Source organism: Sarcophilus harrisii, chromosome 2 (genome assembly GCF_902635505.1).
Source record: "Sarcophilus harrisii chromosome 2, mSarHar1.11, whole genome shotgun sequence".
Lineage (NCBI taxonomy): Eukaryota > Metazoa > Chordata > Mammalia > Dasyuromorphia > Dasyuridae > Sarcophilus > Sarcophilus harrisii.
The window spans coordinates 660,373,605-660,385,137 of NC_045427.1; the positions used below are offsets into that span (position 1 = coordinate 660,373,605).

Consider the following 11,533-nt stretch of genomic DNA (forward strand, 5'->3'; position numbering starts at 1 on the left):
GTGATAAAACAACATAAACACAAAGCAAGGTTGCGGGGCTCCCTTGGAGTAGGAGGCCAGGGGCAGGGGCAGGGCTAAGGCAGAGTCCAGTCTGCTCAGGAGCAGAAGCTGGACCACCAGGGGGTGAATCCTTGGGCAAAGAGAGGAAGGGGGCACTTCCCCAAGGATAACAAGGAGGTTAGGACCAGCTGTGCTCTGGCCCTGGGGGGCTCTGACTTGGGAGGTGAGGCAGCCTGGGGGCTCCAGGACCTTTTGAGGGCTCTGAGAAGGCAGAGAGCCGAGCTCCAGCACGAGGGGCCGGAGGGAGCTTGTGAGAGTGAGCAGGAGGGCCTTGAAGGTCCAGGGTCGGACCTCATGGCCATCATCTTCTGTCTCCATCTTTCTTTCTCTCACTTCCTTGGGTTTTGTCAGAGGCTGCCTTGGAGCCTGTGCTTATTTCCAAAGAGGCAATGCCATCTGAGGAGCAATGTCTGTAAAGCACTATAAAGTGCTATGTAAATGGCAGCCATTATTGCTGGGGGGAGGCCACGAGGGCTCTCCGCCCTTCCCCCCATCCTCTGCTCCCCTCCCGGGGGTGGCGCCCCTGCCTGTGCCCCCACTGCCCCAGTAGTCCCTCCCACCGCTCTGCCCTCCACTACACTGTTCACTTGGGGCTCATCTCCCCAGGGCTGGGGAAGCCCAAGCTGGGTTGCCCTGCAGGGGCGGGATGGGAGCCTTGCTCCCTCCCAGGATCCCCCACCCAGGACAACCCCCCGGCTTTCCCCTCCTGAGGCTTCTCCGGATGGAAGGTCATCCCAGCCCCCTCGTCCCCAGTGGCTGGAGCTACCGCTAACTTTTCTCATGCCATCTTCACGGGGGTCTTTGAGATGTGGTCTTGGGCTCTCAAAGGCTAATCCAGGAGAGCTCAGCAGCTGGGAGCCCCCAGCCCCCCAGTCTTGGGGCAGCCTGGGGCCGGGGATCACCGCCTTAGTCCGGGGCGGCTCTGCAAGAGCTGGGGGTGCGCCCCTTGTTTGGCAGCCCAGCACCCCAAGGAAATGGGGGAGAAAGTGGGTCAGAGCCAGAGCCCAGGAGGGACTTTGGCCTAGTGGGGCTTCCCAAGGCCAGCCCTGAGGGGAGGAGGGAGATCCTGGGAAAGTCTCCCTGGAGGGAAGGGCTTTGTCCCCTCTGGCCTTGGGGACTGACTGCTTGCGGTTGTCTGACTCCCGCTTGCTGCTGGAGCCATGGGAAAGTGGGCAGTGCTGAGGCGGGAGCAGGATGGAGAAGATGGAGAGCCAATGGCGGTTCGGGGTTTTGAACCTGGAATCCTAGAGCTGGCGTCTGGGAGCTGAGGGCAGATGGAGCTTCCCAGACCCCATCTTCACCTTCTCAATTGGAGAAGGGCATGGACAGAGAGAGAACAGAAAACAAGCAGAGACTCAGTGCTGAGACCGAGACCCAGAACCGGGTGAGGGAGAGGAAGAGGCCCCAGGGACTTCCTGAAGGAAAGAAACTGAAGTCTAAGATCCCCAGAGAGCCGCGGGCTTCCCCGCTCCTGCCCGGCGGAGGACCTGAGCTCTCAGCAGGAGCCTGCTGGCCGGCCGGTGCTCCCGGGTCCTCTTGGGCCAGTCCTGGGCTGGTGCCGGCACAGGGTGGCCCTCTCGGGCAGGCTCCAGGTCTATCCTGGCAATGCTGGGTGGCCCCCCTTGGGTCGCGCAGGGTGACCCTCTTGGGCAGGCTCTGGGCTGATACCAGCAGCACCGGGTGGCCCCCTCGGGCAGTGCTGGGTAGCCCTCCTGGGGCAGCATTGTGTGGTCCCCCTCGGGAAGCACTGAGTGGCCCCCCTCGGGCAGCACTAGATGGCCTTCCTTGGGCAGCACTGGGTGATCCCCCTTGGGCAGCACTGGATGGCCCTCCTGGGGAAGCACTGGGTGACCCCCCCCCAGGCAGCACTGAGTGACCCACCTTGGGCAACATTGAGTGGCCCCCCTCAGGCAGCACTGGGCACCCCCCTCGGGCAGCTGAGTGACCCCCCTCGGGCAGCACTGGGTGACCCCCCTCCGGCAGCTGAGTGACCCCCCCGGGCAGCATTGGCTGGCTCCCCTCAGACAGCACTGAGTGGCCCCCCCCTCGGGCAGCATTGGCTGGCTCCCCATAGCAGCTGAGTGACCCCCTCGGGCAGCTGAGTGACCCCCCTCCCCGGGCAGCACCGGGTGGCCTTCTCAGGCAGACTCATTGGATGAGCCAGACCCTGAGCAATTTTTCCCAAGGAAAAGAGCACAGTTGGGCCATCCAACTACTGGTCCTCTGGGGACTCTCTTCCCACTGTCTCCCACCACTGGGATGGGAGAGTTCAAGAGAAGAAAGGAAGGAGAGAAATAGGGGCCCAGGGCAGCTTGGGACAGGTGTGCGAGTGTTCTCCATCTTGAGCCCACCCCAGCATTTAAGGTCAGGACCCTAATCCTGTTTCTAACCCTCATGTCTTTCCAAAAGAAACTCCCCTCCAGCCCCCAAACTCTCGTGTAGTCTGGCAGTGGGGGCCCTGCCTGGCCCGTTGGAGGGAATTCTGTCCCAGGTACGTGGGGTCCCTGCCCCCGTCCGGGGGCCTGCCCCTACTTAGGCCAAGTGGTGACTAAATATAACAAGGCTGGCGCCCTTCCCTCTCTCCTTTCTGCCTTTTACCTCCATCCTAGGGCCAAATCCAGGACCGGGCGCCCAGGCCCGGGCTCCGCACACCCAGCCCCTGGCTTCGCGGACACAGCAGGCCGTTTCATAGCGGGGCCGGCTGGCCGCAGCCTTCCCAATCTTATCTGAAGGACAAAGAGCAAAGGATGGAGGCCGCAGAGGCATTTTAGGCTTGATGTAAGGAAAAGCTTCCTCGGCATCAGAGGGACTCCCAGGCCCCCGAGCGTCCTGAGGGAAGACCTGGTTTCCATGATCTGACTGAAGTTCCATGGAACTCGGATGAGGAACGGGAGGGGGGCAGCAGTTCTTGGTTGCTAGGCAGCAGGGGACCTTTCTCCCTCAGAGGGTCGACGGGCCCTTTGATTCTGGACAGCGCTCATTCAGCAGTTTGTTTCGCTTGACTATCCGTTTTTCTAAACCGCGGGGACGGAAGGAGTGAGAGGACAAAATTCCAAATTGAAAAAGTAAATTTCAAGTTTGTTTAAAAAAACCAAATTTTAGGGTTCCATGATTCCGCAAGTTGGGCTGAAGGCAACGTCACACCAGGGACAGTCGTGAGCTACAGAGCTGGGTCGGGCGTCGGGTCCAGTCTGTAGAGGGACTGGCCATCAGTGGACAAATCCCAGGGGAGGGGAGAGAGAATGGCACAAAATCACGTTGTCTTGTCTTGAGAGCTGAGGTTCTTAGGCTGAATGAAATGGCAGTAAGATGGTGCACGTGGGAGCTGAGGGTCCCAGACTCGTGTCCAATGCCCAGGAGAGCTGGGAGCAGCGATCCACAGGAGACAGAGGGCCCAGGGCCAGGTGCAACGTCCTGACTGGGGCTCTCTCTGAGGTGGTGCTCCCTCCGAGGTGGTGCTCCCACTGAGGCGGTGCTCCCTCCGAGGTGGCGCTCCCTCCAAGGTGTGCTCCCTCCAAAGTATGCTCCCGCCAAGGTGGTGCTCCCTCCAAGGTGTGCTCCCTCCGAGGCGGCGCTCCCTCTGAGGCGGCATTCCCACCGAGGCGGCGCTCCCTCCGAGGCGGCGCTCCCTCCAAGGTGTGCTCCCGCCAAGGTGGTGCTCCCTCCAAGGCGGTGCTCCCTCCGAGGCGATGCTCCCTCCGAGGCGGTGCTCCCTCCGAGGCGGTGTTCCCACCGAGGCGGCGCTCCCTCTGAGGCGGCGCTCCCTCCAAGGTGTGCTCCCTCCAAAGTGTGCTCCCGCCAAGGTGGTGCTCCCTCCAAGGTGTGCTCCCTCCGAGGCGGTGCTCCCTCCGAGGCGGTGCTCTCTCCAAAGTGTGCTCCCGCCAAGGCGGTGCTCCGGATAGAGGTGGACACAGGAAGAAAAGCATTGTCGGGCTGTTGGGCGGGCACCCCTTTCCCCCGCTTCACCATGGCTGTGAAACTCAGGGAGGTCCTGAGGATGAGCTGCTGCCAGGATGCCATCCAAACTCCCTCCTCCAGCTTCCCTTGGTTTGGGAGCCAGCCTCCTCTGGGTCCTCGCCCTCCCATCATGTTGAGCAGAGATCTGTAGAACGCTAATAGCCGGCCACCAAACGCTTGCTCCATCACATCCTCCCACCCCGACACGCTGGCTTTTTGTTGCTGCTTCCATTTCTTTGTCCTTTTTCATCCCACACGTTCAGACTGAAAGCAGCCGGCCCCGGCCACATCTGTCATGGCAGATACTTTGGAAGACTTTGTCTCCCTGAATTTTCCTTTCGGCAGCATCAGGTAGAATGGATCGCAACGTGACCCCTTTCTCTCTCTCGCCAACTGTTAATGGTGGTGTTATGTCGGGGGTGCTCACGGGCTGAATTCTCTTGGGAGTGTTTCCCACCGGCAGACAGACCTCCCCCGGGCGCTCTATGGCCCGCGTCTCACTCTTTCCGCCCTCCCCGGAAGCCGAAAAATGAGCAGAAGTTCTCTCCGTTTTTGACAGATGCCAGTCTCTCGTGCAGCCCTAAGCTCTCAGAGGCTGGGGCTCTTTTTTGGTTTATTGATGGCTTCCCCAGCACCAAACCCAGAACTCTGTGCATGGTTTATTGCCTTCAAATGCTCCTGGAATGAAAAAATGCCTCTCTCCATCCTACTCACTCTTTCTTCTTTGCTTCTCCCCCCGGCTTTTAATTCCTTCTACACTTTAAGGGCCTTGACTAAGGGGGAAAAGTGGAGGGAGCTTTTATTTCCCGCTTTCCCCTTTCTCTTTCCAAGGAGTGGCCATTCCTCCAAATGCTGACTGCCATCTCACTGGCCTCCCCCCCCCCAAAGCCAAGGGCCGTGCTCCATGCCAGCCTGCCCTCCCCAGAACATCTGAGCCGCCAGAATTCACTCTCCCCTTTCTCAGAATAGATTCCCCCGGTTCCTTGTGGAACTCAGCAAAGTTGTTATAAATGCGTTTTAGGAGACGTTTATTCTCATTCACCAGGAATCTGGGAGTATTCTTCATTGAGCTTTTCAAGAAATGGCATTCGCGGAGCCCGGGTTTCTAGTTTCTGGGGATTCCCGCAGCCACTCAGACGGGGCTCTGGATTCTTCCCAGCCCATCATGTAGCGGCCCCTCCGAGGGCAGGGCCCGCAAGGCTTCGAGCCTCCCTCAGAGCCCGATGCCGGGGCCACACGGCCCGAGGCCACTTCGCTCAGGGCCTTTGGGGGACAGTAGCACAGCAAAGGGAGGGAGAAGCTGGCCTGTCGCTCCTCCGGAGGGCCCTTCCTCAGGATAACCAGGAGGCTGTGCTTCCCTGAGGGAGCAGAGGCAGGGGAGCCCCAGGAGCAGGGGCTGGGGGGAGCTTGGGGGAGTGTAGCAGGAGGGCCTTGAAGGTCCAGGGTCGGACCTCATGGCCATCATCTTCTGTCTTCATCTTTCTTTCTCTTACCTCCTTGGTTTTTGTCAGAGGCTGCCCTGGAGCCTTTGCTTACTTCCAATGAGGCAATGCCATCTGAGGAGCAATGTCTGTAAAGCACTATAAAGTGCTTTGTAACTGGCGACGCCCTGCCCCCCCCCAGGATGGCGCCCCTGCCCTGTCCCCCTCCCGGCCCCGGGGTAGCACCCCTGCCTGTGCCCCCACTGCCCCAGCAGTGCCTCCCACCGCTCTGCCCTCCACTGCACTGTTCACTTGGGGCTCATCTCCCCAGGGCTGGGGAAGCCCGAGCTGGGTTGCCCTGCAGGGGCGGGATGGGAGCCTTGCTCCCTCCCAGGATCCCCAACCCAGGACAACCCCCCGGCTTTCCCCTCCTGAGGCTTCTCCGGATGGAAGGTCATCTCAGCCCCCTCGTCCCCAGTGGCTGGAGCTACCGCTAACTTTTCTCATGCCATCTTCACGGGGGTCTTTGAGATGTGGTCTTGGGCTCTCAAAGGCTAATCCAGGAGAGCTCAGCAGCTGGGAGCCCCCAGCCCCCCAATCTTGGGGCAGCCTGGGGCCGGGGATCACCGCCTTAGTCCGGGGCAGCTCTGCAGGAGCTGGGGGTGCGCCCCTTGTTTGGCAGCCCAGCACCCCAAAGAAATGGGGGAGGAAGTGGGTCAGAGCCAGAGCCCAGGAGGGGCTTTGGCCCAGGTGGGCACTTCCCAAGGCCAGCCCTGAGGGGAGGAGGGAGGTCCTGGGAAAGTCTCCCTGGAGGGAAGGGCTTTGTCCCCTCTGGCCTTGGGGACTGACTGCTTGAGGTTGTCTGACTCCCGCTTGCTGCTGGAGCCATGGGAAAGTGGACAGTGCTGAGGTGAGGCAAGTGGACGGACACACCGAGGGCGAGGGCAGAATGCTGGTGGCAACATTTGGATTTGAAATCATCAAGGGTGGGGTTCTTGGGGGTGCCCCCAGTCTCCATCCTCACTTTCTCAAATGAGTAAGGGATACAAAGGCATAAATAGAGACAAAGGCCCAAGAAAGGGCAATGCCCAGGGAGAACCCTGAAAAGTTCAGCACTTGGTTTGTGGACCTTCAGACTGAGGAGGGCTCCCAGGGGCTGGGGCCTTCCAGGGGGCTGGGGCTGTGCACAGTGGCCTTCTAGGGGGCCGAGCCCACCCACATGGGCCTTTCAGGGGGCTGGACCCGCCCACAAGGGCTTTCCAGGGGACTGGGCCTGTCCATAGCGGCCTTCCAGGGGGCCGGGCCCACCCACATGGGCCTTTCAGAGGGCCCGGCCCATCCACATGGGCCTTCCAGGGGGCGGGGCCCACCCAGGCGGGCCTTCCAGAGGCCTGACCCAGCTTAATGGAAAGGCAGTCAAAGTGTATTTTAGTGGGGAGGACAGTTAGGGAGGAAGGAGAATAGGGACCCGGGGCCTGGCCAAGCTTGTGCAGGACTCGGACCAGGCTCCCCAGGGGCTGTGGGAGCGCTTCCTTGGTCCCTGGGGGGCAGACCCAGGGAGTGAGTAAAGCATGGAGGCCATTACCCATGTGGGTTGAGGTGTGTGATGAAGCCCATATATATTATGATGGCGCTGACTGAGACAAAGATGGAATCCATCAGCATGGGGCCTGAGAGGGAGGTAAGGAAAGGAGATCTTGCCCCCTCTGTGGGGAAACCAGATTCCTGAACCCAGGGCTGGGCTTCCCTTCGTCTGGGTCCGGCCGGGCCGAGCCGGGCCCTCGTCCCTCCCCGAGGTCTTTGTTTCTTTATCATCTCCCTATTTTTCTTCTCCCTCCTCTCTCCTCTTTCTACCTAGGGCTTATGGGTCCCGGGAGCTGTCCCGGGTCAGTGTGGACGCTCGCTCGAGGGCCCCGGCGCCCTCCCGTCCCTTCCCTCTGATCCCTCCCCCCGGGCCCGCCTCCTCGCCCTCCCGTTGCCCGGGTTCCAGCATCTGCCATCTGCTTTATGGCCATTTTAAGCTCCCATCTCGGTGCTCTCTCCAGACCGACCCTTCCCCAGAGGGCCCCGCGTCCCCTCTCCCTCCCCATTGGTACTGATCAGTGAGCTCCCTGTACCTGGGATCCTTTTCAACTCTCAAGTCTGTTCTCACTTGCTTGTCGGAAGGAATAGATACTGACTTCCTACTAATACGTGAATGATCGCTCTCCGCCATACCACTCTTCCCGAAGATTCTGTCATAGCCCCCGTCTGTTAACTCTTCTTCTGCCATCTTCAGCTACGCCCCGGGCAGCCCTTGGTCCTTGGTTGCTCAGAGTCTATGGAAGTAGCGCCGGCTCGGCCGCCGCGGGAGAGGCTTCGCACAGGAGGGAGTCGGCCCGAGGGGTCGACTGTCAAGGACCAGACTAGCTAAGTTTGGAGGCTCACGGCTCCGAGGGCCCCAGCTCCCGCCCGCCCCGCGCCCTCGAGGGCCCTTCCGTGGCCGCGCCTCCCGCCTCCAGGCCTCCGCCTCGCCCCCCCGCCTCCCGGGCCTCGCCTCGCCCCCCGCCTCCCGGGCCTCGCCTCGCCCCCCGCCTCCCGGGCCTCGCCTCGCCCCCGCCTCCCAGGTGTCCTCAAGGGCCCAAATGCATTTATCTGAGAAAACGACCTTTTTCCATCAAAGGTCCGAGTTTGGGGCGCCTCCCCCTGCGCTCCCGGGCCCGAGGCCGGAGACCCCAACAGAGGATGCTGCCGTGGTAGGCGCTGGGCTGGGGGCATCGAGCCGGGGGTCCCGGGGGCGCTTCCCTCCCCGCCCGGCTCCTGTCCCCGTCTCCCCGGGGCTCCGCTGGCCAAGGAGACCGCCGGCTCCTCATCCTCGGACTGTGACTGACGAATGCTGCCCCAGGGCGGTTTGCCGGCTCCCGAGTTCGGGGCCGCCGCGGTCCCGGGGGAGGTCAGGCGGGCGGCGGCTCCGGGCAGCCTTTCCCCCACTTGGCCGGAGGGGCAGGGAGTTCTGCACCAGCAAAGAAAGAGCTGGAGCGGGTTTGCCTCGTGGGCGGTTTCCATATAAAGCACAGAAAAGGGCCCAGGACGCCCGAGGAAGGAGGGGAAGCCCCGGCTCTGGAATCTTCCCCCTCCCTTGAGGTTTGGAGAAGTGGATAAAGGTATGGAGGAGAGAGACAGAGACAGAGAGAGTGCAAAGAAAAGCCAGCGGGGCCGAGGCGGGGGAGCTTTCAGAACCAGCGGCCGGAAGCCCTCAGACCGGCCCCGGCCTTCCTGGCTCGCTGGGCCGTGAGGGGCGCCGGGCCCTCTCGGGGCAGCTTCGGGCCGGCGGCGATGGCCTCGGGAAAGTCGGGTGGGAGCAGGCGCTCCCCGCAGCTGGGCCGGAGAGTTCCGGAGAGTTCCGGAGAGGGAGGTTCGGGCCAGGCAGGAGCAGTGTGTCCGTGGGAGGCCCGGCCCAGCTCTCCCGGCGGAGGGCAGGGACTCTGCCCCACGGCTCCTCCTTACTTGGCCAACTTGTGATTTCCCTCAAAAATCTTTGCCGCGCTCCCCACCCCTGCCCTCCCTGGGGACAGAGCAGGAAACGACAAGCTGAGACCCTCCCATGGTATTTCAAGAACAAAAAGACAAAGGAGGCTGGACAGCACTTTGAGGCTTGATGTAAGGAAGATCTTCCCTGTCAGGGAGCCGGCGGCCCGCGGGCTCAGGCTTCTTCCCACCCCTCCCCGGGTTCTTCAGCTTGGGCAAGGTCCCGGAGACTCGGCCTGTGGCCCCCCGGTGCCCGGGAAGCGCCAGCTGCCCAGGGCCCATCTCTCTATGGCTTCCTCACACAAAAAGCAGCCTGCCTGAGAGGGAATGGCTGCCAGCTCCTCGCGCCCTTCTTGGGCTGAGGAGCAGCCAGGACCTGGCCAGCAGCTGCCAGGACCTGCCCCTGCAGCCCCCAAGCTCTCCTCAGGGCCCAGTCCTTCCGTGGAGCGCCCGGGTGAGCAAGGGCTCTCTCCTGGACCCGCCACTGAGAGCGCCAGTGACTTCCCATGCCCGGAAGTAGGGAGCACCCACCCGTCCCGCAAAGCCTTGAAGTCGGTTGTGGACGCTCTTGGGGAGACGGCGTGGGGGCACTTGACACAATTCAAGTGAAAACTACGGGTTGTGGGCACCCCCTGGGCCTCGGGGCGTGCAACCCGCCCCCACCCTGCTCCTTTCTTCCCACGTGACACTCAGGTCGGTGGAGGGGGCCCCGGGGCCCGCCCGACTTTGCGCACCCCCGCCCGTAAGTAGCTGACGTAGCAGGACCCGGGCTGAGTCAGAGCCACCCGCAGGGAGCGAGGGGAAGGGAAGAGCCCCCTGGGAGAACGGGGAGCGACGGCCTCAGAACAGCATTGTCAGGAGCCCGACAAGGGACGGGCCCGGGTCCTCGGGGCCCAGCAGTGCAAGGCGTCGGCCTCCGGGCTCGAGCCAGCACGGGCCCCGGAACCCAGCAGGGTCGGCGTCGGGGCCAGGCTCCCTGATAATGGGTCCCTGGGGAAGCATTTTGCCTCTTCTCCCCAGAGTCCTAACCTCCGGTCAGATGTGGGGGAGCCCCTGGGGGACTGGACCCTATCCCTGTCTCCTGGGAGCTCAACTCCAGGTGAGTAAGTCAGAGGACGGACGCCTCTCTTACTCGTGCAGCAACTCTGGATCCCACTGGGGACCTGGCACGGTGGGGACCAGATGCCCCGGGCGGGGGGGGCTCTCCTGGGGTCCCCTCTTGGAGCTGCCTGCCGGCGGAGGCGCCACCCCTGGGATTCAGAGCGAGGGAGGGGGGGTGCTGGCTCCCCATCAGCATCGTGTGGGAAGTACGCGGGGTTTTGTTCCATTAACAATGAGCGGTTCGGGGCGGAGCCGGGGTGAGGGCCCCGGGGCCTTGGGCTCAGCCCCTCTGGGCCCCCAGCGCCCAGGTAAATTTAATCCCAAGATGGCTGGAAGCCCGTGGCACAGACCCGGCCCTGCCCTTATTTTCCCCTTCTCTTCTGCCCTCCCTGCCCCCAGCTGGCCGAGATCCACGGCGTGCCCAGGGGGCTCTATGATGGGCCTGTCCAGGATGGGATTGTGTCAGCCAAGGCGGCGGCCCCGGCCCCGTCCTCCAGGATCACCTCCTGCCCCGGCAAGATCAGCATGCCCCCCATCCGCAACCTGCACCAGTCTGGCTTTAGCTTGTCCGGTGAGCGCCCGGCCCGGGACTCCGCGGGGGCAGGGGCGAGGGTGGCGTCAGGGGGCACCAGGGACTGGGGAGAACCCAAAGGGCTGCTGCGGTGGGTCTGTTCCTGGCTCCACCTCCAGTGTACTAGAACCCTGCAGCTGGTCAGTGGAAATCTGAGCCCGAGGGGACCCATGGGGGGCACACGCCCACAGGGGGCACATTCCACGGGGAGGGGGCACACATCCACAGCGGGGCACACACCCACGAGAACACACACCCACGGGGGCCGACGCTGTGGCCTGGGCGCAGTCAGTGGCACAGAGGTCCCGATGTTTCACAGGATGCACTCTTCTCCGAGCCCCAGCCGCCCCCAAGATCCCCCTCAGCCCGCCCCTGCCCATACAAAAGCCGGGCTTCCCTGGCCCAGTGGGCAATCTCCACTTCCTTTCCCGCAGGCTCTCAAGCTGACGACCACATTGCCCGGAGGCCGGCCCAGAAGATCATGGCTCCTCCGGGAGGACGGTCCAATATCACATCTCTATCCTAGGGAGACCGCGCCGGCCCTCGGCCCCGCTTCTCATTGGCCACCTACTAAACTCCCCTTGCGAAGGGCCCTGCTCCGCCCCTTCTCCCCACAGTAGGCCTTCCTTTCTGAACATTTTGGGTCCCAGTGCGAGCCACCAGCCCGAGAAAAGGCGGGCCCGGGAGCTGGTGCTGGGCCAGGGCCCCGCCAGAGCCAGCTATTGCCTGCCTTCCTCCTCCAAGGAAGAGCACGTGGAGGTAGCTGCTTCAGACATTGAGACCCCTCGCTGGGTGTGGGGTGGGCTGGGCACCAAACACTAAATGCCCCTCGTCCAATGCCTTTCCATTTCCTTGGGCATTGACCGCGCGTCTGCCATGGGCTGAACCCTGGGCTGAGCACAGAGACACAAAGACA

General features: G+C 62.8%; 1 protein-coding gene across 2 annotated transcripts in view; it reads left to right on the forward strand.

Annotated features, from left to right (window-relative positions):
• The window catches only part of DPYSL4 (dihydropyrimidinase like 4), a 78,989-nt gene extending 67,659 nt beyond the window's left edge, over positions 1 to 11,330 (forward strand). The window contains exons 13-14 of one of the 2 annotated variants that reach the window (XM_031957065.1): positions 10,446 to 10,617; positions 11,052 to 11,275. In XM_031957065.1, coding sequence (XP_031812925.1) covers positions 10,446 to 10,617; positions 11,052 to 11,143 — 264 coding nt within the window. In that variant the 3' untranslated portion in view covers positions 11,144 to 11,275. Of the gene's footprint in view, positions 1 to 10,445 lie in introns of both variants that reach the window. The other variant, XM_031957064.1, reaches the window with a different exon arrangement.
• The last annotated feature ends 203 nt before the right edge of the window (positions 11,331 to 11,533 follow it).